At 43.4% G+C, this 26,376-nt stretch overlaps 1 protein-coding gene across 3 annotated transcripts in view; it reads left to right on the forward strand.

Annotated features, from left to right (window-relative positions):
• Positions 1-26,376, forward strand: part of YEATS2 (YEATS domain containing 2) — a 73,491-nt gene that overhangs the window by 24,715 nt on the left and 22,400 nt on the right. Inside the window, exons 12-22 of one of the 3 annotated variants that reach the window (XM_075003611.1) lie at positions 2,785-3,024; positions 4,888-5,046; positions 7,401-7,504; positions 9,679-9,786; positions 11,670-11,843; positions 14,135-14,393; positions 14,788-14,949; positions 16,860-16,990; positions 18,489-18,647; positions 19,357-19,530; positions 24,123-24,318. In XM_075003611.1, the coding sequence (XP_074859712.1) occupies positions 2,785-3,024; positions 4,888-5,046; positions 7,401-7,504; positions 9,679-9,786; positions 11,670-11,843; positions 14,135-14,393; positions 14,788-14,949; positions 16,860-16,990; positions 18,489-18,647; positions 19,357-19,530; positions 24,123-24,318 (1,866 nt within the window). The remainder of the gene's footprint in view (positions 1-2,784; positions 3,025-4,887; positions 5,047-7,400; positions 7,505-9,678; positions 9,787-11,669; positions 11,844-14,134; positions 14,394-14,787; positions 14,950-16,859; positions 16,991-18,488; positions 18,648-19,356; positions 19,531-24,122; positions 24,319-26,376) is intronic. The other 2 variants (XM_075003612.1, XM_075003613.1) reach the window with 2 other exon arrangements.

Below are 26,376 nucleotides of genomic sequence, written 5' to 3' on the forward strand. Positions count from 1 at the left end.
ATAGCTGGCCTGTCCCAACTGACTTGGGCTGCCAGGTTGTTTAACTGTGGTTCAGGCGCTGGGGCTCAGAGAGGGGCCTCCCAGAACTCGGGCTGCAGTGTCTCACTGTATCTAGACAGTCCCTTAACCTGAGCCCTGTGACCCAAAGTCAGCTGGCATGGGCCAGCCGTGGGTTTTTACTTGCACTGTAGAACTACCCCAAGAGAGAACTCTCCTTGCTGAACCATTCCTTGTGGACTTTGTTTTCTGCTAATAACTGTTTGAGATGCTTGTTCTTCCAGCTTGGTCCGCAACCCTTCCCTATGATTTTTTTTTTCTCTTGCTCGAGATGCAGGCTACAGATAGTTTCTGCAATTTGGTTTAAAGTCATTCCAAACCTCCTCCATATTCAGATTTACAGTCAAGTCCATTTTCCTTATTTTTTTTAAATTTGCCCTTTTGAAATCAAGGACATAAGTTGCAGACGATTTGTTTATCCTTCAGTATAGTTTAAACTGGACTAGTTCATGATTGCTTGAACCAAGCCCCTCTCATCTACAGCCAGGTTTTCTTTGAGGTCCTGGCTATTTGTGAATAGTAAATCTAAAATAACACCTCTTGTTGGTTCAGTCACTGCTTGGGGAAGAGGTCTGTCCAGCTGTCACATCCAGGAATAGCTGGGTTCTAGCATTAGTAGTAGTAGTTGTACTCCAAGCTCTGTCTGGGGAACTAGTCTCCCATGATCACACAATTCTAATATTTACTGCATTCAGAAAACTCATAATGGTGTCTATCCAGATTAGGTCCTGGGATTCTGGGCAGACCTTGAGCGCTGTCCTGATGGAGCCTCTGTTGCCTTTCTTCCCCATACCAATTTTAACACAGATTCCTTTTTGTCCATTCCATCCCTTCTGGTTTCTTGGCACTCTCCCCTGTCATTAACATACTGAGCTATTCTACCACTTCTACCTTTATTTCTGTCCTTCTTGGTTAATGCACATCTTTAATACCTGTACCTCCAGCCACAGCTGCTATTCCACCATATATTTGTTCTCTCTCTAATGCTGTACCTGGTATCACTTCCTGCGCCAGTAATTTTAGTTCCTCCATTTTGTTACCCAGACTCCTTGCATTGGTGTACAAGCACTGTAGTTGTTTCTGTGTGGCTTCTTCCAGATTCTTTACTTGCTTAGCTATGTCCATTTTGCTGCTGGCATTGCATACCTGACTGTTACTGTCAGGTATTTACACACTGTCTTTCCTTCTTCTCTGTTGTTCTTCCCTCTGCTGTTCCTTTCTCTATAGGTGTATCATTTTTCACTTGATTTTCCTCTCACTTGGTATTTGACTCAGACTTGGAGATTCACAGGAGCATCTCCCAAACACTCTCTCCCTCTGCCCCCGGATTAAAGCTTGTTTAATCAGTTGTGCGAGCCCCATTCCAGAAGTCTGTCCCGCTTCTTGCTCAAGTAGAATCCATCCTGTGAGGACAGTTGTGCATCCCTAAATGCCTCCCAGTGGTCAAACATACCAAAGCCCATCTTATGGTAACACTGCCAGAGCTGTCTGTTGACCATTGTGATCATGTCTTGCAATTGCTGTTTTTCTCTAGGTACAGGTAGAATTGCGCTTCAGATTACCTGAGGCCATTCCTTTAATTGTTATGTGTACCCTTTTCAATGTGCCACTGAATGAGATTTGCAAATTTTGAATTGAGGGCAACAAATCATTCGTAGTCCATCTGAGTCTAGTGGTCTGGTCTTCAGATTGCACAGAAAAACAAAAGTTGACCCTGCTGCCATTTTACTTTTTCATGGGTGTTGGGATGTCTGGTCTTGTGGAACAATTCATGTTTGTTAGCTGGGATAAAAAGAGAGATGCCTTGTGCCTTCCTGTTCAGCATCCTGTATTCTGCTGTGCAGAGGCATGTACTGGATTGGTCTCTGCCCCACAAAATGCTAGAACATGGAGCGTTGGCTTGGCTCTAATGGCTTTCACTTTGAGGCCATATTTACCCTGATCTTCTGGGAAAATCTCCTGCTGGAGTTCTTCCAGTTGTGAGAGTGCTCAGCCATTCTTTCCACCCATGTCCTCTACTCCTGCAGTTGCCATGGTAGAGGCTCTGAGTTAGGGGCCAGGGAAGGCAATGGGATGAAGGTTCAGGATTTCGGTGAGTACTTTTGATGGTCTCGCGCCAGGGAAGGAAGATGCAGCCATCGGAGCTATCTGTATATGAGTGTTTCAGACATGAGTAAAGACACTAAATACCACTGTATGGGCAGCCCATAAAACAAACTCTGGGGTCTCCACAGTGGCTTCTCCATGTAGCGCATTTGTCCAGGGGTAACTGAGCTCCTTCGTCGTGCAGCTCCTGCCATGCCAGTCAGAGTAGATTCTGGGCCAGTCTACGAAGGTGGTGGTCCACCTCCATACCCCTCGTCAATCACTCCTAAATATGCAAACCAGGAATTCCATCAAGGGAGATCTTCCCCTCGGCTACAGGGGAAGGTCTGTGGCGCCCAAAACTCAATAATTTTAGGCAAATCCCTGTGACTTAACGAAGCTGTCAAAGCGACTGTGCGTAACTACATATTGGATAAGACAGTATGTGGTTAATCTGGTTCTTAATCTTTTGTTCAGAAAGCATCCAGCAAAATAACAAAAGAAAATGCAAAAAGACACGGTGTCTTTTATGTTTTGTATTTGGGGACATGTTTGTCATATCTTAAATTTTGTCTGTGTAAAGAACTGCAACAAGGAATATGAGTCAGACTGAGAAACATGTCTCTTCCCTATTTTAATCAGGATTCCCTGTGAATGCTGAATCTGAAAGATATACTACTTTTTATTCCCTGCCATCTTCAGTAGAACGGACTCCCACCAAATTGACAGCACAGAAAGTAACCTTTGGCTCTCATGGAAATTCAGCTTTTCAGCCAATTGCAGCTAGCTGCAAAATTGTGCCTCAGGGTCAGATCCCAAGCCCTGCAGAATCTCCAGGAAAATCCTTCCAGCCCATCACCATGAGCTGCAAGATCGTATCAGGTACATTTTAGTCTCAGTATCATGCTTCAGACTGAACGATAAGCTTGAACTGGCTGGTCTTGCTTTGTGTCCTTTCCTTGTTTTTCATACTAGCATTAAATGTTAGACTATAGGGAGACCTAGTGTAATGCGTTAAATAGATTTCATCCTTTAAACAATCTGATAAAAAGGTTATAATTAATTTGTGAATTCAAGATTAATAGTGGGATGGGAACTGGTTTTAGTCTCTCACTGGGCACAAATTCAACCAGCAACCCACTGGAAATCACTCTTGAGTAAGCCAGCTACCACTTCTAAAGTGCTCGGACATAAAAATTGCTTGTTCAAAACACACTATTGTAATGCCTCTTGAATATGAGGGATTGTGCATGGGAAGAAGGGCTTCTTCCCTTTGCAAATTTCCAAACTACTGGATTGGGTCAGGTGGGCACAGTTTTCTTTTTTCTTTTATGTTATCAGGAAAATGACAGGGTCTGTTTAAACTTGTGTATAAACTGTTCTTCTCATAATAACACAGTCCCCTCCATAGAGTGACATTGCTTCCTCCCTTGCTCATTAACAATAATTCCCTGTTTCTTGTTTAGATAAGTAGCTGATTGCAATTGGCAAAATAATTTGCTTTTAGGAACTTCTCAACCAGGCACGGTCAAGCTATGTTTAACTCTGTTAACTCTTCACTTCTGCTCCCTTGCCTGCCAAATGTAATGTGCATTCTCTTCACTGATGCTGTGCCTTCCACTGTGCTGTGCCATTGCATCTAAAATCTTCAATGGCCAACCCTTGTGGGTCAATTAGGAAACTGTCTGTAAAGCCCTACCATCATCTGGTATCCACATAGAGTATGAAGAGGCTGCATGCTAGTGATGATCTCTACCAAGCTTGACTTCTCCTGTGTGTGGTGGTGGTTTTCTCTTCTGCCAGTAGTCTTCCTTGCAATCTTAAAGCCGTATGCAGGGCACCAACAAACGACATTTGAATGTGTTCCAGCTGCAGTTATCATCCTAATGTACTGTCCCACTGCTCTTCTCTTCTTGGTCATGTGAGTGAGACTCTGATGCTGTGTGATGGGTGAGACTTACAGAGCCATCTTTTCTTCCTTGAAACCTTTCAGCTTTTTGTGTCTCAAGCTTTGCTCTTCCAGATATTACCCTGTTTAAACAATTCCTAGGCTCTGCTGATTGCTGCGGAGAAAAGTCACCTCCCCGCCTTTTTATTGCCTGTTAAGGCCCCAGATCCCTTTTGGGTTTTGATAATCATTGAGAATCATCAGGGTTTTCCTGGACTGAGTGTTTCTTCTCCATGTTAGCTGGTGGTCCTCCTGCCTTCCCTCTTGAGAGCTGGTTATTGGAGGATTATCTTCTCCCCCACAGTGTCCCTTAGTGCAGCCACTGCCGTCTCTTTTCTTTTTTCTTTTCTTTTCTTTTCTTGTCTTGTCTTTTCTGTCAGTTTGTCTCTGCTCCCACTTTAACTCGTCTGTTTGCTTCTCCCCTGTTTTAATCCCCTTTCCGCTTACCTAGAGGTGCTCGTAGGGGCTCTTGTAGTTGAGCTGAGTTGGAAGAGAACAGAGGCTTGACCTAGTGAATGGCTGTCTGAGCCTTCAGCCCATTTTATTCGTGAGCTGTTGTAGTGGCTGGCTGAAGAAGGTAAGTGGCTTCAAGTTGCTGCTCAGCACTTTACTCCTGTTTACAGGAGTGTGTTTACAGAGAGAGGGAGCATGGGGCCATGTGGCTTTCCCGGTTCCTGCATCCCTGGGCTCCCTCTCAAGCTGGCAGCGCAACTTTGACTGAATGTGTAAACTCCTTTTTATTGTTATGGCCTTGTGAAACTTGAGATGGAAATGCTGGCCTCCTCTTTTCCCTTAAGGTTCTCCAATATCAACCCCTAGTCCATCTCCACTACCTCGGACGCCAAGCTCCACTCCAGTGCACATGAAGCTAGGGTCTGCTAGTTCAGCCATTAATAACCCATACGTCATTGTGGACAAGCCTGGACAGATGGTTGGAGCAGCAGCCACCAGCACAGGTGCGTAATGGGATCTGTAAAAGGTAGCCAGCTTAGTTTCATCCATTCTCTTCCCTTTAAAAATACCCAGAACCAGACCATATCTAGTTCTATGAAGATCTGAAAGCCTTTTGCAAAAGAAACTAGTTTGAAAGACACATTCTGTACATTAATTATACAATGCTGAAGAACTTCACTTTCGGCAGTGTCAGAAAAAGCAAGGCCAAATAGAAATCATGCTCTGCTTTCCCCAGGGAGTGTGTGTATTGTACAGAGGAGGAGCGAGGAATGTAAGGCTGTACTGCACGCTGACACAGAGCAAGGAACGAAGCTGTGTCTTTTGTCATGTCAAAGTGCTCACCCCACCCGCCCCTTCCACTCTCACAGTCACCCAGCAATGAGTCCTGCCAGTACTACAGGTTCCAGCTTCCATTTCTCCAGCAGTATTGAAACAATAGCCCAGGAGGTTGAGGATGGTCTGGAGACGAGATATATAAACCTTTGGCCCACGGTGACCCTTTGTTCAGCTGCTTTAAGCTGGTTGGGCTTTGGCTTCCCCCAGACTCCTTCGGCTGGATTCCCGCAGCATTTCAGATGTGACGGTAAGGGAACTGGTGTCTGTCTGAGGTGAACTGATTGCAGGAGACAGGCGAAAGGCAATGTGAGCCATCTGGAAGCCCTGTTGGAGGAAGAGTAACTGCTTGTGAGTCCACTGTGAGGCACAGACGAAGAACCTCCTGTCTAAATGCACATATACGTAATTTTAGATGAGTGCATGTAGTGGCAACAGCGAGAAGTCCTGTGTCACCTTATAGACTAACAGATTCATTGGCTCATAATCTTTTGTGGGCAAAGACCTACTTCATCAGATGCATGTAGTAGCTCTCAAAGGGACAGTAGGACCTGATGTGGCGTATTCATCCTACTTACTGTGATCCAAGTAGTGTGTGCCTGTCATTACACTTTGGAAAAGGGAGATGATCTCCATTAAAACATGCCCCTTTTTGTCAGGAAACAACCACATTTTTTTAAATGAGCCCTCCCTCACAACTGCACAGAGGGAACAGTGAATGGTGAAGACCACTGTATGTTTGCAGTAGCTGAATTTCTATCAGTCCCTCCACTTTTAGCTCTTTTATTGGGTAAATCCAAAACAATTTCATACTGAGGGGAATTTTTCAAAAGCATTGAAGTGACTTTAGGAGCACAACTTCCACTGGAAGTCAGGGAGGATTTGTACATCGGTGTCACACAAGGAGGTTTCAAGATCCAACCCAGTCTTTTTTGAGAGTAAAATAAAGGGATAGTGCCGGTGGGAATGTTAATGTTTAAGTGGTGGGGGCTGCAGCAGCCCCTCACTCAGTGTGAGCAGGGATGCTGCAGCCCACCCAGAGCAGTCCCCATCCACAGCGGCAGAGTGGGCGGGGAGGCTGTGGACAGGGGCTGATCTAGCTGGGCTGGCGCATCCTCAGCTGTGGCACAACAGGCTCTTCCCAGTTGGAGCATGGTCAGCCTCTTCCCACTTTAATTGGTTAATAGGTTAAACCTGTTTAACTGGTTAACCAATTAAATGGGATTTTACATCCCTGTCTGGTTGGGGCAGTTTGAAATGAAGGTTGTATAGGAGCTATCTGCCACAAAGTCTGCTCTCAGTAGAAATGTCTGTATAACTTTGTTGCTAACATAAATGCAAATAGTATGTAAATATTAAGAAATTTTTTTTGCAACTCAGGTATTGCAGAAGTATGCTACTGATTTGGGAATCAGAAAGTGAAACTAGTTTTGTTCAGTGGAGTGCATAATCTAAACTCGAACAGGGAAGAAGCACATTTTTAATATGTTTTTATATTCAGAAGTATTGGAAGAAAAAAAGAGATTTTTAGCATTCCATCTAGTGCAGTAATGTTCCTTTGAAGAAGGGATATTTAGTTCTGTAGATTCTGACTACAGATTGTCTTCTATAACACAACGCTAAAGTAACTTGTCCCTGTTTTGATCCCAGCTGATTGTAATTTTTGCTCCCATCAGAATATATAAGGTATTAATTGAAGTGAAATGTCACATCTGCCTTGTTTGATGAAAAGCTATATTCATTTATTTAATGGTACCCAGGCCTGAACCCTGACACTGAAATCTGCCTTATCTTCCAACAGTGAGAAAAAGGGTGGGTGAGGTAATACCATTGGTTGGACCAGGCTTCTGTGGAGGAGGGAGATAAGCTTTTGAGGGTCTGGGTAGGCTTGAAAGCTTCTCTCTCCCCCCAGCGGAGGCTGGTCCAATTAAAGACCTTTTCCTCAAGCACCCCATGTCTCTAGCAACCTGGGACTGACCTGGCTACAACAGCTCTGCATAAAACTTAACCTTCCAATATACAGGGAGCCCAACCAGCAAACTGACAAGTGTGTCTCAAGCCGCTCATGGAGCTGGATCTCCAGTCTCAAAGATACATGGAAGCAGCTTGGTAACATCAGCTGTCAAGGTAACACTCTTGATGGGTTGTCTTGTTTCCATAACAGCCTAGCTTCACGTGAAACAGGCCTTTCCAGCGTCGTAAATGCTGAATCCAGATGCCTTCACATTCTCATTACTTTACTCTGTCTAGCTGCCCTAGTGCAGTTGTTTACATGATGTTTATATGGCATGACAGAGGTTATTTCATTACATCTCTCTGAGTTGTGGGTACTTCTCTTAAAAGTGCCAGTCTTTCACCAGTGTGTAAGAAAATCCTTGAAGGGCACAGATCTCAGTACTCTCAAAATGCCTCATCTCTCAAAGAGCCTGATCTTTTTTAGCTTGGTTGGTGATGGTGTCAGATTTAACAAGAGATGCAAATCTTTAAACTCTCAATTCCAAATTTTCTGCACAACAGATAGATTCATATCAGGCCAAGAGCTAACGTGGAGTAGCTTTACAGCTGCCTCCCACAAAAGAATGTTCATGTAAACAGCTGGCCAATGCTAAGACTACTAATGCATTAGCCACATTTGGAACCTTTGTCTGTGGGTGATGGGGACAGTGGGGCGGGGGGAATACATCCCAGATAAAAGTGGAGTCACTGACCGTAAATTGAGAATGAACAGGGTCTGTGCTTCTGCACTGGAAAGGTGGGGAGCTGCATAATTTCAGACAAAACTTTCCAGAGAAGTATTTGGCAGACTAGTGGCATCAGTGACACCCCCTTTTGAAAGGGGAGGGTGAAGCATGGCGTGTTCTGGAGGTTTCTCGGTGTTATCCTGTTCAGCATAAACAAAAAACTAACTGCGTTTAGGCTGCCTGGGTAGTTGCCATCCAGTAGGGGGAAGAGTGTGTTCCTGAATTGAGAATCGGAATGTTCCTTTCCATCCAGACGTGGCTCTGAGAATCTGTAGTATAGGAATTTTGGCCTGTGTGTACCTGTAAAAAAGAGCTGTTAAGTAAAATGAAGTATCTGTTCTCATCTTGTATTTTAATCTTAGTAGGAGAGCCAATCCACAGACTTGTCCCCCAGTGATCTTGAATTATCACTTTCTTAAAAAACAAATTTAAAAGTTCTTAAGATTTTGGAACAGCAAATATGGAGCAGCATTTTAAAATTGTGATTTCTCTACCTCTTATTCTTTATTGGAGGGGGAAAAAACAGTCAGACTGACTGCCATTACCAAGGCTAATGTGTTAAGTCTTATGTCACTGGTTTGGGCTTCTGTGCCGTGGGAACAAATCCGAATAGATCTAGAGATGCACACCACTCATATTGAGTGAATTATGTATTTTAAAGGTAACACCATTAGGAATCAATTCAAACAGTCCATCTTAACATTTCAAAGCTTTGTCTGTGCAGCATTTTCCTTCATCTCTTCAGTCTGTGACAGTCTTCTGGCACAATGATTGAAGTTAAAGGAAATTTACATTTATTAAAAAGAGTATGGCATGAGTCCAAAAAACCCTTTCTTTTCAGTTGTGTGCCAACTTCTTAGATTTTGTGTGTGCACATCACTATTTAGCCTATTTTAAACTTACAACATATTAACAATCTCAAAATCCATCTTTTCAAGAAATTTGGCTGCTAGTGACTGCATCTGCCAGTCCATTTTTGCCAGCTAATTGCTCTGTGGTAATACAGGTTTACTTGCTGGTGATACAACAAAAGAGAATTTAGTGTTAGCAGGTGCTTATATTGTTTGCCAGGATTTCATGATGTTTATGTAGATCCACATAGACCTATTTCAGAAATTAATTTAGAGATTAAAATGTGAGTGATGTAATATCTTTTATTGAGGCAGCTGTTTTTGGTGGAAGGTACAAGCTTTTGACCTTCAGAGCTTTTTCCGGGGTCTGTAGAGGGGAGGTAACCTGAATGTTGAAGCTAAATAGGAGATGGGACAGGTTGTTAAGCGTAAGAGGTTCACACAAGCCCTAGGACACCATTTACAAGAAAGTGGGTAATTAAGGATTAGCAGGTAGCAGGGTGGGTTACAAATTGGTTTTGTAATGAGCCATGATACCAATGTGTCTCCTAAAACCTTAACAACTTAGATCTGAGGCTATGAGAGAGACAATATGACTATAACAATAGTGGAGATAACCAAGGCAGGGCATACTGGGTTATCAGTAATGTGAATATAGGCAGCCACCACTTTTATCATCTAATCGTGTGCCATATGTATTCATTCCTAGCAAGAGGATTCTTTATTTGCAACCATGCCACCCCTTTGTCCGATTGGGAGTCATTCTAAGGTGCAAAGCCCTAAATCTGTCACAGGAGGACTTGGCGCTTTTACAAAGGTATTTGATGTTTGTTCTTGGCTTTGTGCGTGGATGCATGCTGTGGTAGTGTCATGCTGCACTGGGGTTCATCACAAAGCATGTAACTTTCTTGTCGTGCATATAAGGTTGCTGTTGGGAGTGAGTACACTTGGGGCCTGAATGTCACTTCCCTGAGTTGGAAAATTAAAACTCTTGCAAATAGCAGCAAATTAAGTCTTGATTTCTGTTGAGTTCTGTTGTCTTGATTGTTCTACAGCTCTTTTGCTTTTCTCTTTCCCTTCCTCCATCTCATTTATCCTTTCCCTTGATGTGCTACTGCTCTGTGCTATCAAATCTTTAATAGCTATGCTTTTCTTGTATAACATACTGAAGATAAGCATGAGGCTTTAGGCTGCTTCCACGCCTGATACTACTTCACTATTTCTGTATGTCAAATAGAGTAAAGTCTTTCATATCCAGCGTTCTGTTATCCAGCACCCTCAAATAACCAGCATTTTAACCATAGGTAAATTTTAGTTACATTTTCCAAATGTACAGTATAGTGAAAGTAAATACAAATACAGCAAATACAGTATAAGTTTACAGTGTGCAATACTACTATTGTTGGTAAGCAAAGTACTCTGCATATTTTTTGTTTGCTTCTCTATATATAATCTTTTTGTCTCTAGTGTTATGCATTGCTATGTCTTCCTCTCTGTTATCCAGAATATTTGAATATTCAGCAACCTCCCAGTCCCAGTGCTGAGGGATATGAAAGAGTTTTACTGTATTGTTGCTTAAGTACATTTTCTCAAGTGTCACTCATCCAAATTTCTTTTTAACAAATTGTAGTATCACCTGGAGTCAGCAGACCCAGCTTCCACCAGCTGAGGGAGCTGGGGCCAGACCAGTGAGGCTGCTGACTGGCTTCCCCCAGCTGGGGAAACCAGGACCGAACCGACTTCCCTCCACTTGCGGGAGCCAGGAACTGATCAGCGCTGCTGTGCCCGTCAATTTCCTGGCTCTTGCGAGTGTCAGGCAGCAGGGCTGGTCCTGACTTACACGAAATTTGACTTACAGGTGGTTGCCCAGGAATGCTACCTACGTGTAAGTCAGGGGTGTGTTGTACAGGGGAATGAACAGCGTGATTTCCATCCTAACTGCAGACTCTGGTATCCAAAGTCTGGTGTTTATCCCGGCGTTATGAGCAGCTGCCTTAATTCCTTTCAGTTCTGAGTTAATTTGGGTGAGAGAGGAGGAATGGTGCAGTGTTTACAGTGCTAGCTTGGGACCCAGGAACCCATGTGTGAGGCTCTGTTCCACCAGACTTCCCACGTGAGCTTTAAAAGTCAGTCCGTCTCTTTGCCTTGGTTCCCAGTCAGGGATAAGAGCTGTTAGGGACAAAAATACATTCAGGATGCTGCGGTGCTACTGCAGCAAGGCTCAAATCTAAACGAATAAGGCACGCCTGTTACTTAGATCCTTTTTGACCATGCTAGATTATCAGAGGTTTGGCTTTTGTCTGGAGGCCACATGTGGGGCAGGATCCTGGACAAGGGGGGATTAAAAGCCGAGAGTGTTGCTCAGCCCTGAGCAGACTAATCCCTAGTTGCAGTTTCCAAGCCAAGCAAAGACATGGCTCAGTTTAGTACTAATGCTTTGCACTTGTGGCCTTCCCCTTGCTTTGCAAACACACCCGAGCCTCATAACGCCCTCGCAAACTGGTAAGCATTTGCCTCATTTGACAAAACAGGAAGTGGTATGCAGCCGTTCCCAGACCATGTGGTGGGGGCTGGTGTTAGAGCTCCAGAGTCCTTTGTACCTGATGTTGTGCTCGGCCCAGCAGCTCTTCTCTCTCTCTCTGCAGACGATGATTTCGCCTGGAGAGTACAGCTGTTTGACTCAGTTTTCTTTATGAAAAGGTGATAATAAAGCAGGAGCCTGGAGAACTGCCCCAGCAACCGCAGCTACCAGTCACTGGGACAACCACGCAGGCCTCAGGGCAGCAATATGTCACCGTCAAGGGGAGCCACATGATAGCTTTGTCACCACAGAAGCAGATCGTGAGCACAGGAGAGGGGACCACACAATCGAAGGTATTGAATGATGTCTTAAATGGCCTGGACTGACTCTGGTGTTGCTCTTGTGTCTCCACACTGCTGCTAGCTTCGGGGGATAGCAGGCAGCCAGCAATGCTACTTCTGACGCAGTCTGGAGGGCAGTCATAAGTAACCAGCTACCTCTGTGCTGCTGCCTTAGGGCAGTGGAGACATCATGCATAAGGAGTGCTGGGGTGCAGTTTCAAGTCCAGCTCTAGGGGTAGAGCTTATTCTTTTACTTTTCATAAGTAATTTTAGTTACATGGGGAAGTTAAAGGGGTAGAAACCTTTGCACATTGTTCACTGCAAGGAGCAACCTGCTTTCTATTTACTACTCTGTGGTAAGAGGTTTGCAAGAATGCAAGTTGGGGAAAAAGTAGCAGAGACTGGAAACAACTTTAGTTTGCGTCCGTGGAAGGAGAACTACAGTAGACTTGTCAGTGTGATGTGTCAGAGAGAAGTAGAGCAGCTTAGCACCATCCTATAAAGTGGCTGAATGGTCCAGACATCAAAGGGTTATTTCTCGCTTTTCTATCCACTTTAAGGGGTATACAATGAAATCTACCTGCCAAGCACACAGACCAATGTATGCAAAACATTTCCTGTGTAAATATGCATTCAAATGTATAAGCAAGTTAATTGTTCTTTAAACTACCTTTTTGCCTAGTCAGGCAGATGTCCAAATATGTAATTTGCATGGCTGCGTTGTCTGCATACAAAACTGAGGGAGGCTGTTTGTTAGTTCAGCATTGGGGCTTCAGTTTCCAGAGTTTATTTTCAGGAGTCAGTTGATACTTAAGTTTCTCCTCAGTCATAGATCAACATATTACCCCTTTTGTCTCTGCAAGAGAGACTTGCCGGTGCTAAACGGTGTCAGTTCCCAGACACTCAACCAGTCAGCTACTCCTGACAAACTCATCAGGACCTTGCCAGCTCTTACTTGCTTTGCAGATTAATACGGAGTGTGTCCCAGGCCTGGAACCGCCCAGTAGTGCCCCCATGTAGTGTGTAGTCCCTGTCACTGGGCACTGTCTCTAAATTTCAGGTATGCTATCCCCAAAGGGGCAGTGTGCACAGAACTGGAAGCTTCCAGTTTTGATTCAGGTCCTTTTGTAGTAACACAGACCGTAATCTGTTACGGTGAAAACAAACAGAAGCTGTTTAACAAAGAGTCATAGGTTCAAGTGCGTATTGAGCAGGAATAATAGGAACAGAAATGGTTACCAACAAATAAAACAAAAACCCACACTTTCTAGAGACTAAAACTTAGGCTACAATCTTCGTCTAATAGAATCTCTCATCACAGCTTTTCTGCACAGCTTCCTGGTTTTCAGGCATAACCACAATCCAGACTTGTAGGTGTGAATACGCCTACACCCTCAAAGGCATTTCCTAAGTAAATAGATAAGAGGTTATTTTTCCTTCTTACAGTTCAGTAAACTTTTGCAGTGCATCCTTTTGAAATGCACCCCTAGACAAGCCTCTTCCCCACATAGAGCGCTGTCACCCATGTTGAGTCCACATTTCACCTGTCCCCAACAAACTATTTTTCCCCTTGATTCTACATGTGGTTTGGGTTTCCATTGTGCTGGCTTTACCATGCTTAATTTGTATTTGACGAAGAGCTAACTAACTTCTCTCCTGGGCTTCCCTTGACTTGGGTACAGACTTGAAGGCATACTATCGGCAGGTATACAGAACTCCTCATCTAGTATTAACGTAGACATTTCACAATGATATCAATGACAGTGTGTCACTGGCTTTCAGTTTATACCTCACAAGACACTTGTGGCTTAAGTAACCTGAAAGCAATGTGTAACGTGTTCTGTGAATTTGTCAGTCCTGGTGGGAGTTACTGATATGGTAGTGAATCCTTTGCCAGTAAGCATTGAGGGTTCTTGGGGTTGCAAACTTCGGTTCCTTCTGAAGGAAAGCAGTGTTTCCTATGTGTGGGAATACTGAGGCTGCCTGGGTTAAGTGGGTCACACTCAGATCCTTATTAGATGTTCATAAATTGTTGCTTGTTTTAGAGTTATTTTCTCAGCAGTGGACTGAACAGGAAGGTTTGTGAGTTTGACCAGTTTTAATAGTCTGACTGTTGGTCTCACTTGTGTTTGAACGTGTTTTGAGTCCCCCTTCTGTTTTTCTCACTTCGTGTAAGCTCTGAAGTGCCCTGAAATTAAATACCAACTTTTTTGGGTAGCCCATCACATGGAATGTTCGTTCTCTCCAGGTGTTGTACCGGGGAAATCCTGCATGAAGTGTCATCAGATGCTTGTTTATTACAGGTCGTTGGGGTTCCTGTTGGTTCTACTTTACAGTCAACAGTGAAACAAGCTGTGGCTATCAGTGGTGGTCAGATACTTGTGGCAAAATCCAGCTCTTCAGTAGCAAAAGCTGTTGGTCCAAAGCAGGTTGTAACCCAAGGAGTAGCAAAAGCCATTGTGAGTGGAGGTGGTGGAACAATTGTTGCCCAACCTGTGCAAACTTTAACAAAGGCTCAGGTGACTTCAGCAGGGGTTCAGAAAAGTGGATCTCAAGGTTCAGGTAAAGTATTCTTACAACTTGGATTACAAAATTCAGATTCTGATTCATTTTGGAGCTCTTTCGTGCTCCAGCATTACTCCAAACACAACTATATTTCTGATTGAGATGAGAACACACAGTCAAAATAACACACTAAGAGAACTGTGAGGAAAATTTATTAGAATTAGGCTAGTGTAGTAATAAATAACATTTTTTTGTATAAATTGCCTCCAACAGAAGAAGTACTTAGTGCTGTATAAAGCGCTCTGAGTACAGAAGTATTACTGTTGTGCACAGTGTTCATTGGTTAGCCACTCTTTTGTTCTGACTGTATTTCAATTGCCCCGGTTTTATTGCAAATCGTACCCTGCAGGACTGGACTTCTAACTTGGTTTTCTGTTTCTTCCATTTCTAGTGATGGCTACACTGCAGTTGCCAGCCACAAATTTGGCAAACTTGGCAAATTTACCACCTGGCACCAAACTGTACCTTACCACCAACAGCAAGAACCCTTCGGGAAAAGGAAAACTGCTTCTGATCCCCCAAGGAGCCATACTGCGAGCCACAAACAATGCTAGTTAGTCTTGCAGGGAAATCTAATGTATTAAATAATGTAATCATTTTGTGATCAATGTGTTCAGCATTCTGACGCTTATTCTGGTACCTTGGAAGCTAGTAATAGGGCAAGTTTCTTTGAAAGTATGGGACTGTTCAGTGTGGAAATCAATGAGAGCTCTTTCATTTGTCATCCCCCAATACGTAGGTTTTTTGAAAGCAAGAACTGCTAACAGTGACAAAGTAAGAAGAAAATTACATCCAGTCAAATGCTTTTTTTAACCTTTCATTAGTAATTCAAGGTAGGGAATATCTAGCATATTCCTGAAACCTGCAGCTGACATTGAATAGAAAGCCGTTGTGAAAACCTGTGAGAAATATTGGAAGAGGAACTTAGAGAAACTGGAAATATGAGCAGAAAATAACAAATAAGATTCTTCTTGGGAAAAGATAGGCTGTTCTGTCTGAGGGGGAAGTAATCTAAAGTGCAAATGTTCATATAGGATGCAAACCAAAGTCCAGTGAAGTCAGTGGAAAGATTCCCATTGAATTGACTGGTCTTTGGATCAGAGCCATCATGGGGGAAAAATGATGGGAAGCAGTTCTGCTAAGAGTGTTAGATGGATGGCTAAATAAATTGTTTGCAGTGTATCATGGCTGCTATAGTAAAGCCCAGTGCTCTATTAGGCAGATCATACAAAGTTGTTGGGTAATGTGTCTGATTCTGGTACTGTGTTGCTCAGAATACTCCCTGCACAAAATTAACAGAGAGAAGCAAATTAGAGGGAAGAAAGATGGCCAGAGAGCCTTAAGGACTAAATTATACAGCAAGGTCAGAGGGATGATACCAGGGTGTTTGTAGCTGTGGCACACCTGAGAGCTCCTAGTGTCAGAAGGAGGAGAGATCACCTGGACAAGTTAATGAAGAGTATTGGCTAGAGCTGGTCAAACCTTTTTTTTTAATGGGAGAACTCCGGGTTTTGACTTAATGATTTTTTTCCCAGAAAAAAGTGCCTGTTTTCCTTGACAGTTTTCAAATTTCCATTGGAAATCTTCTCCCTACCTCAAATCCAGATTTTTCTAGAAGAGTGTTTGCCCATTTTCTGACCACCTCCAGGGTTAAAAAAGATAAATGTCAGTGCTGAAATAGACCTTCCCAAGTGAGGTGTTTGGGGCTGTGATGCATTGGTGGGAGCTCCTTCGCTTGGGGCTCTGAGCTAGGCTGAGCACAGTCTTGCAGGGATGTGGATTATATAACCTTATAGTCCTTAGGTAAAGGAAAAGCCTCATTCTCTGGGAAAATGGTAACCATTTTGCCCACTGTGTTGCTCAGTAAGCGACTGAAAAGAAGACTGGGTTCACATGGCTTTCAGTGTAGTTTAGTAAGGGTGCTCCATTGCAGCCTGAGATTATCGCTCTTTGCAAAATAAACATTGGTGAGTGCTCAGTAACTACTCTGAAATACGGTCAGACACTAGTGAAAAAATCATTGGCTTGCAGGTCAGTGGTAGGATTTCACATTTCGTTCATATTTTATAAAAGGCAGTTGAAAGCGCTGTTAAATTTCTGGCTTGCATCTGTTTCTGACTGTCACAGAAAAGACCTCTGTGTGCCTACAAGCAGTGTCGGTCCCTTTCAGTTTCCTTAGCATGATGAGAGCACCCAATATCACACTGTGCCCACTGCATTGGCAAACAATGCGTAGATGTTGCTCGCTGGCAAAGCATGAGGCAACCTGTGTGGCACAAGGCCTCTAAAGTTTTGTGTATGCAGCTACCTCAGCATCAGTGTCTGCTTGCTGTTGGAGCTGTCCCAGAACCCCCACCACCTAAGGACAGAGAGGCTCAGGGTGTTGCCTGATTGCACTGTTGAAACGGTGTGAGCGTCTGGTGTTTGAACTCTGTGGATTCATTGCTTTGACTTTTGTTACAGATCTCCAGGCAGGCTCTTCTACAGCTGGGGCAGGAGGAGGAGGTGGAGGAACAGGGACAGCCCAAAGCACAAGTAGTGGCTTATCCCAGCATCTCACCTACACATCCTATATCCTCAAGCAGACACCACAGGTCAGTCATACAGCATTTCGGCTGATCCAGGGGTGCCCAGGTCTTGTGCCACCACCTATGATCCTGTAATAGACGAGAATTTCAAATGACGGGGAAGCCAGACCCACCTGTTTGCCTTGCTTACTCTCACCTCACCTCTGCTGCAGCTGATTGTGTGTTCTGTGCCCCATTGGCCTTGTGCGTTGTCTGGTGCAGTACACTGGTCCCTGCGGGCTGTTGTGTGGTACATAGAGCACAGCTGTTGTAGCACGGGGGAATGGCAGGAGGACATAACATGCCCCATGAGTGAAAGCAGGGTATAAGTGCATGCCCCAAAAACAGGAGAAGAGGGGTAGAGGCAACCTCCAAAACAGTGTGGGACCTGGGGAGGTGTCCCAGGGAACACACCAGAAGAGCTAGAGGTCAGGGGCAGCCCATGAGGCAAGAGAGCACTAGGGATAATGAAATTGGGATGTTAAACGGTTAACTGGTAAGCATGAGGCTTACTGGGAGGCTTATCAGTTAACTGGCCCTTGCCGTGACCTATGGCAGTGGCCATCTGTGGAGGGGACAGATGGCAGGATCCCATGGAAGGTCCAGGTGGTGAGTCAGGCAGCAGGACCTATGTAAAAACAGTTAACCAGTTAAGAGCTACTTGTTTTAAGCATTTTAACATCCTTATAATGAAAACTGTAGGCAGGGGAAACACTAGAGACAAGAAGCCAGAGCACAAAAGCCAAGGGTGAGCAATGAGAAGCAAAGATGAGGGAGGAGGGCACTGAAAAAAAACAGCAGAGAGAATGGGCAGCAAAGCAGGTGAGAGGTGGCAATTAAGTCATGGGATGGGGGGAAGGACTATGGGGGTGACTGACTCATCTGCTAGAATGGGGTTTCTGGCTGCTGTAAGGGCTAGCACAGTTCAGTTCCACAGTAGATGTGGCCTTTGAGGAGTTAGGCTTCAGAGCTGAAGGGGAAAACTGCCCCTGCTCCTCCTCCTTGTCACTCAGCTGTGTCTCAACATGCACAAAGTGAATTGTATTGTCACTGTGAGATATGTGAGGGTTGTTAAATTAGTGAGCATCTCTATCTAGGTAGGAACCTGGCTTGTGACCTGTTCTTTTGGGTGCTCACACTTCCAGTGTGTCACAATAATATTACTTTCCGTGAGATGAGAAAGCTGTTTCTAACAAGAATGTCCACTGTAATTAATGGCAAAGTGCTTATTAAAAAAAACAAACAAAAAATGACTTTTGTGATTGGGAAATGCTTTGAGCCCTGTAAACTCTGTTACTGGATAGAGCGTGAAGATTTCCTCTAAGATTCTCTGATGTCGGTGAAGAAGATGCATTGGCCTTCGTATTTCTGTTAACTCCAAATGACAGTAGCAAATCTGATTAGTGAGTGCAACTTGAAAGGAAATCTCTGTTTGAAATAAAATCTCAGATCACAGTGAACAGTTACAAATGTCACTGTCAAGTCACTGATGCAGCTTAACCTAGGTATCTTACTTCTGGACCAGGGCACGTTTTTAGTTGGTCAGCCATCTCCCCAGAGCTCCGGAAAGCAGTTGACACCAGCATCAGTTGTTCAGGGCAGTGTTGGAGTCGCCGCATCTTCCACTCAAGGACAGCAAGCATTAAAAGTAATAACCGGGCAGAAGACTGCTTTATTTGCCCAGGTAACTTTCAAATATCGTGTGTGTCTCCATCGTTCAGATTATATGTATTGTCTCATGATAAGGGGAGGGGGCAGATAATGTGACCAATTTTACAAAGTAGTGCAGCCCTCCTTTGGATTTAGTTAGGTAAGCAACAAATTTTTTTGCTTGTTTTGTAGTTTCACCACAACTGACTGGCTGTTTAAAAAGATCTAACTAGAATATAAAAATGACAACCTCAGGTTTAGCAATTAAAAATATACTTGTATGTGAAATATTGAGCCAGATTTGCAGACCATGTCCTGTGCATATGTTTAATGCGGGTAATTGGATACAATATTTCACCTAGTTTTATTTGGATCTTCAAGGGGAGTTCTGTAAATTTCCCATGTTCCTGCATTGTAGACCTGCTCAGAGACTTCTTGGCAACCTAAATTGCAGGCATAAATAAATTCATGTTCTCTCTGAAAATTAGTCCCCTTTTAGGGCGTCTCACCTTGGGCACTCGGAGATTGAGAGCCAGAATCATTGGATCCCATCTAAAAAAGTGAATGCGACTTTGGAAAATGAGTAGTTCATAAACAGTTGTCTCAAGGTTAAGCTCAGAGGTCTGGCTTCAAAAACACCTCTTCTTGCCTCAGAAATAGTCTTGATTTTTTTCACTGCTCTAGAACAAAAGGTGGCTGTTCTAAAGAGGACTTCATTGGAATGCTTTACCTCTCTTTCAAAGGCGGCTCCTAGTGGACAGACATCACTGATGAAAATATCAGATGGTTCGTTGAAATCAGTGCCAGCTTCCTCTCAGCTCTCTAAACCTGGCACCACTGTGCTGAGAGTATCTGGAGGGGTGATTACTGCAGCCTCTACCCCAGCAATGTCCCTCCCTGCAAATGGAGTTGCACAGGTGAGACCCATTGCTAGTAGGTTGAAACAGGAATGTAGAAGTCATGCAAAACAGCCAGGAGAGAGACGGGCAAGGGACATGTGTAGGTTTAGGTTTCAGAGGGGTAGCCGAGTTAGTGTCAATGAAAACAATGACAAGTCCAGTGGCACTTGAAAGACTAACACATTTATTCAGGTATTAGGGCATGGGCTGTCAGCTCATTTCCTGCTTGAGACACTGCTGTTCCAGTCAGCCTGATTCACATTTGGGCTCCTCCTAATTCAGTTGCTTGTGACTTCTAAGGGAAGGGAGAACAAACTTTGTACTTTTATCGACGTGTGTGCTCATCTTCATTGGTTTGGCATGAGAAAAGCTTTACGGGCGGGTGTCTGCTTGTGTCTAACTGTAATCATGCTGTATGTGTATAGAGTTCCTAACCAATTAATCTTAAAAAATTACTTGCCTGTTTTTTCCCAGCAGTAACCCTTTTTCTTCAGCACTGTTAGCTCTGTTGTCTTTTCTGCCATCTGCTTATATCCCTGTGTAGTTCTTAACGCTTGACAGGAAATTCAGCTAGTTTCTGTTGCTTTGCCATTTGGGCATATTTCATCATTCTATCTGTGGAAGGCACTGACAGAAGAAAACAGCACGAAGCGGGACAGAAGTCCCCATAACTAAACCAGTTTCCATTAAAACTTGCACTGTTTCTCCTTGTAATCTTCCACTGTTCATCATCTATTCTAGAGATGTAAAATCCCGTTTAAGTTAACCAGTTACACGTTCAGTTTAAGCTGTTAACTGATTAAATGGCAGGGGAGGGGTGGAAGTATGTTTAAGATCTGTGCTTTGCATGACAATGCTACATAACGACAGTAGGTTTGTGACTATAGAATCACAGAACACAAGCACTGGAAGGGACCTTGAGAGGTCATCATGTCCAGTCCCCGGCTCTCAAGGCAGTACCAAGCACCATCTAGATCATCCCTGACATTTATTTGTCTAACCTACTCTTCAGTAGCTCCAGTGATGGATAGTCCACAACCTCCCTAGGCAAATTATTCCAGTGCTTACCCATCCTAACTAGACTTTTAATAAGTTCTGTTGCTCTTCTCCCAACCTTCTCTAATTTTTCCACATCTTTCCTAAAAGTCAAGGCCTAATCAGCACAAAGTAGACTGTAAAACTTACTACCAGTCTTGCTTACAAACACTCCTGTTAATGCATCCCTGAATGTTCGCTTTTTTCAACACTATCAACTGTTGACTCATATTTGGCTAGTGGTCTGTTATGACCCCTAGATCCTTTTCTGCAGTTGTCCTTCCTAGACGGTCACTTCCCATTTTGTATGTGTGAAAGTGATTGTTACTTCCTATGTGGAGTTCTTTGCATTTGTCCTTATTGAATTTCATCCTGTTTAGCTCGGACCATTTCTCCAGTTTGTCCAGATAACTTTGAATTATAATCCTGTCCTCCCCAGCACTTGCAACCCCCTCCCCATTTGGTATCATCCACAAACCATATAAGCTTACTCTGTGTGCCATTATCTAGATTGTTTATGCAGATATTGAACAGAACCAGTTCCAAACCTGAAATCAATGGAATGTGTTGTGCCCTCCCAGAATGACTCTGGTCATCGATAACTGCTCTCTGAGAACCAGTTATGCATCCACCTTATAGCAGCCCAATCTACATTGTATTTCCCTAGTTTCTTGATAAGAAGGTTATCTGAGGCTTTCCCAAATGCTTTACTGAAGTCTAGATAGAACAAATCTAACGCTTCCACTTTATCCACAGGGCTTGTTATCCTATCAAAGAAAGCCGTTGGCTTAGATTGACATGATTTGTACTTTACAAACCTATGCTGACTGTCACTTATCACCTTGTTATCTTCCATATGTTTGCAGATGGATTCTTTAATTATTTGCTCCATTGTCTTTCCTGGCATAGAAGTTAAACTGACTGGTTTGTAGTATCCTGGGTTGTCCTTATTTCACTTTTTATAGATGGGCACTATATTTGCCCTTTTCCAGTCTGCTGGAATCTCTCCTGTCATGCATGGCTTTTCAAAGATGGTAGTTAATGGGTCAGATACCTCTTCAGTCAGCTACTTGAGAATGGTAGGATGAGTTTCATCAGGCCCTGGTAACTTTGAAGACATCTAATTTTTCTAACCATACATTACACTTTTGGGAACATCAAAATAGAATCCATAGGACTAGAAGGGACCTCATGAGGTCATCTAGTCCAGCCCCCTGCTTCAAGCAGGATCAACCCCCACTAAGTCATCTCAGCCAGGACCTTGTCTAGCCGGGACTTAAAAACCTCGAGGGATGGAGAATCCACCACCTCTCTAGGCAACTCATTCCAATGTTTCACCTCCCTCCTGGTAAAGTAGTTTTTCCTAATATCCAACCTACACCTCTTCCTCTAACTTCAGACTATTACTCTTTGTTCTACCATCTGACACTACTGAGAACATTTTCTCACCCTCCTCTTCAGAGCTCCCCTTCAGGAAGTTGAAGGCTGCTATTAAATCACCCCTCAGTTTTCTCTTCTGTAAACTAAACAAGGCCAAATCCCTCAGCCTATCCTCATAGGTCTCGTGCTCCATCCCCTTCATCACTTCTGTTGCCCTCCGCTGAATCTGCTCCAGCACATCCACATCCTTTGTATACTGGGGGGTCAAAACTGGACACACTATTCCAGATGTGGACTCACCAGTGCCGAATAGAGGGGAACCACCACTTGTCTAGATCTGCTCAAAATGCTCCTCGTAATGCACCCTAGTATGCCGTTAGCCTTCTTGGCTACAATGGCGCACTGTTTACTCATATCTAGCCTTTCATCCACCATAACCCCTATGTCCCTTTCTGTTGTACTGCTGCTTAGCCAGTCAGTCCCCAGCTTATAACAATGCTTGGGATTCTTCTGCCTCAGGTGCAGGACTCTACACTCTTGTTGAACCGCATCAAATTTCTTTTGGCCCAATCCTCCAATTTTCCCAGGTCACTCTGGATTCTCTCTCTACCCTCCAACATATCTACCTCTCCACTTAGTTTTGTGTCACCTGCAAACTTGCTGAGGGTGCATTCCAGTCCCTCATCCAGGTAATTAATAAAGATGTTGGCGTTTTGATTTAGCGTACTTATTGAGGGCATGCTACATCAAACAGTCGTGGCACCCCATCCACCTCTTGCAGTGTGGACAGCAGCAAAAAATTGATAATAGGTGAGTTGGCTTCAGCTGTGCAATTCTCTTAGCTGGATTTACATATCTAAAATTGATTTTTTTTTTACCTCCTACTGTAGACGTGATGTAAGTAATTTTTATTTTAATTTGTTCTTTTTCTATTTTAACTTCTGAACCTACATCCTTTACTCAGATATTCGCTATAAGATATTCACTATAGTGGCATCTAGTCACCAACAAACTTCTTGCTGAAAACTGAAACAAAAGTTGTTAAGCACCTCTGCCATTTTCTCTGTCTTATTGTTTTACCTTCTTCATTGAGCAAGTGGCCTACCGTGTCCTCCTCCTTCCTCTTGCTTTTAATGTTTCTTGTTACTCTTTATGTCTCTAGCAAGATTGAGCTCATTTTGTGCCTTTGCCTTTCTAACTTTGCCCATACATACTCGTCTTGTTTATGTTCATCCCTGGTACTTTGACTTAGTTTCTACTTTATATAGGACTCCTTTATGATTTTTAGATCATTCAAAATCTCCTGATTAAGCTGGGTGTACACTTACCTTGAATATCAACAATCGCTACACAATTTCAGATACACCAATTGCGTACCAAAAATCGATTTTGCAGCCCATCGATATTCGTCCCTTTTTCCCACTGCAGGATGCCGATGGGAGCACTCCTCCTGTCAGCATTCCTTAATCCTTGCGAGGTGTCCTGGGGTCGACATTGACCCTGGAAAGCACTGTTTCACACATGTGCAAAACAGCTCCCTGGAAGATCGAACCTAAGCGTTCAATCTTCCACAGTGCCGAAGTGGTATAGTGTTCTCTTGTGCCCTGAATAAAGTCCTTTTGGGGCGGGGGGGGGGGCGCGGAATGGAATGCCAGCTGTCTTCAGTTGTTTTTCCTCTTAGTCTTGGTTCCCATGGGACCTTATTTACCAGCTCCCTGAGTTAGCTGAAGTCTGCTTTTTTGAAAGCCATTGTTGTTGTTTTGTTGTTCTCCCTCCTACAGTTCTTAGAATCATGAAGTCTGACTTCATGATCACTTTCATCCAAGCTGCCTTCCATTTTCAAATTCTCAACCGGTTCCCACCCCCATTTGTAAAATCACTGCACTCCACCTCCGCAATATCTTTCTCCACCTTCTGAAATAAATTCCAATCACTTGTTGGGTAATCTGTGCCCTGCTGTGTTATTTGCCCAACAGATGTCTGGATAGTCAAAGTCCCCCATCGCTACGGAGTCTTGTGCTTTGGATGATTTTAGTTGTTTGAAAAAAGACTTATTCATATATATGCAGTTACTGCTACTTCTCTTAAATGTTCCTCTCTAGCCATATTTTAAATTCTTTTAAATGCTCTGTAAAATAAAAAGGAATTTGATGCTATCATAGCGCGCGCGCGCTCTCTCTCTCTCTCTCTCATAGCCTGTGGATTGTGCAGGTTCCAGTTCATCCTCCAATGTCGGTCCTGTAACAAAGACTTCAGGACAGCCGCACCAAATTTGTATAAACCAGGGGCAGTCTGGTTCATCAGTAGCTAGTAAAACTGCTACTTCTACTGTTGTAAGTGTTGCTTCTTTGACTACACCAAACCCTGTTTCTGGCAAAGCTGCAGTATCAGGTAATAAACTTTGTCTGCTTTTTGTTACTGAAATTTAGGCTTGGACCATAACTCCTTCAGAAACCTTGTACAGTAAACAGTGGAATTCAGAGCACTTACATTTTTCACATCTTACCAGAATTTAATTCTAGATTTAGCAATTTCCACTAGTTTCTAAAGCATATCTTGGTAAAATGATTATTTGCTCAACAGAAAGGTTGCAGGAAAAAACAATGAAAAGAACAATTTGAAAATTGATTTCCTACGTCATCAGCATTTTGAGTGTTTCTGGTTAGATTAATGACCCTGGCTTTCCACTAGTAGTTAGGAATCTCTATGTTGTTGCCAAAATTACTTGTACAAATAGATGGTTGGATGCTGATACTGCACACTGAGAACACGGAGTGGAAAAATAATGGGACAACTTCCTAGTTTGGTGGTGTTACACCTTCAGAGAATTTGGCCTGTGGGTTTACATCTGTTGTACTTTGTTGGAAAGGTAATAAAAGATGGAGAAAACTGAATATAAAAAGGTGAAGTGAACTGGAGTGACTTTGGAACATTTTGAATTAAATAAGGCAATAAAATGAAACGATCTGGTAAGAGGAGGTGGCTTAGTTTTTTGGGGGCATCTTTTGGTTTTGAGTTTTTGGTCTTCATTTATTTATTTATTTATTTTACACTATCTTCTGCATAGTTAGCCTTCCGTGTACATAATGAACACCTCAAAGAAGACTTACTGGGTTTAACTCACATGGCTTATAAAGTAGAAACCCAGGATGTTATATTTTAATAATCTTGTAGGTGTGTTTTGTTAATTCCTGTCTACATGATGCCATCTAAGTTGAAAGTAGAGGTGGAAATAGAGCACGTAAATGGTATTGGGGGCTCGACTGCACCTAAGACTTAGGTCAACCTAGTGAAGATGAATTTGAGATGGAGATGTAATTAAGCTAATTGGCACATGGTGTAGACATCACTTGGTTGATGCAGTAGTTCTTCCGGTGACCTCGTTACCACCTCTTGAGGGGGCAGATTTACTATAGAGACGGAAGAGCTCCTTCTGTAACGATAGTGTCTGTTCTGTAGCACCGTAACTGCGACTATGCTGCAGCATCACTTGTAGCCTAAACATACCCTGAGCAGTCTTCCCTGTAAGCTGTGTGCTTGTGCTGCCATTCAGGAAGGGTTCAAATGCTGCCCAGGTGCTTAGCAGAGCACCAGAGCTGGGTTCTTTGTTTCTGCTGTGGTGCACATTCGCACATGCCCCAGTGCACATAAAAATGTATTCTGCATATGGATGGGAAAATTCCACATCTAGATTGGGAAGGTTAGAGGGAACATTTACGCTGAATTTCCATGAGTCTATCCCTTTGGAGCAGAGCGTGGAGAGAGAGGTCTGTGGAGAGGAACAGATCATTTTTGTTATGTATGTTACAGGTGTCTGATGTGGCCTAGATTACTTCCAGTAGTTGTTAGCATATGAGTCATGGTTCTTTTGAACAGACAACTTTGTTGGTTGATGCACCGCAGTTCTTCAGTGAGCTGAAGAGTCTTTACACTTCTCTGCTGAGAAGTATATCTGCTCTCTTCAAACCAAGGACTGTGTCCTTTGGAGATTGTGCTTGTCTAAATGGCTTGTAGCAGAACTTTTATATCCATGGCGTAGAAGCGGGTGTGTTGCCTGAGACCTGTCTTTTTAATCCTTACGAAATTTGTATCCTTCTGGGGGGATGGCAAGTGAGGTGCGGTTGCTAATTCTCTAAGACTCTTAGAAGAAACCATAAGATAAAACTACCTCTTATATGGGACAACAACTACATGCACATATACTTGAGATTTTGCTTTTAAAAATGTTTGCAATAGAATTTGGAAAATACAGCCACTTCAGGGAAGGTGAGTGTCTCCTACCCAACCAGGTTTGACTTTGAAAATCTGTCCACCTAATCCTTCAGTTCACTACAGTAAACCCTCGATTTAATGGATCAATATGGGAGAAGGGGTGTCCATTAATGTCGAATGTCCGTTATAGCTGAGTGGTTATACCGTACGATGATGCGCTGACCTTCCCAGCCCATC

Source organism: Carettochelys insculpta, chromosome 10, assembly GCF_033958435.1.
Source record: "Carettochelys insculpta isolate YL-2023 chromosome 10, ASM3395843v1, whole genome shotgun sequence".
NCBI lineage: Eukaryota > Metazoa > Chordata > Testudines > Carettochelyidae > Carettochelys > Carettochelys insculpta.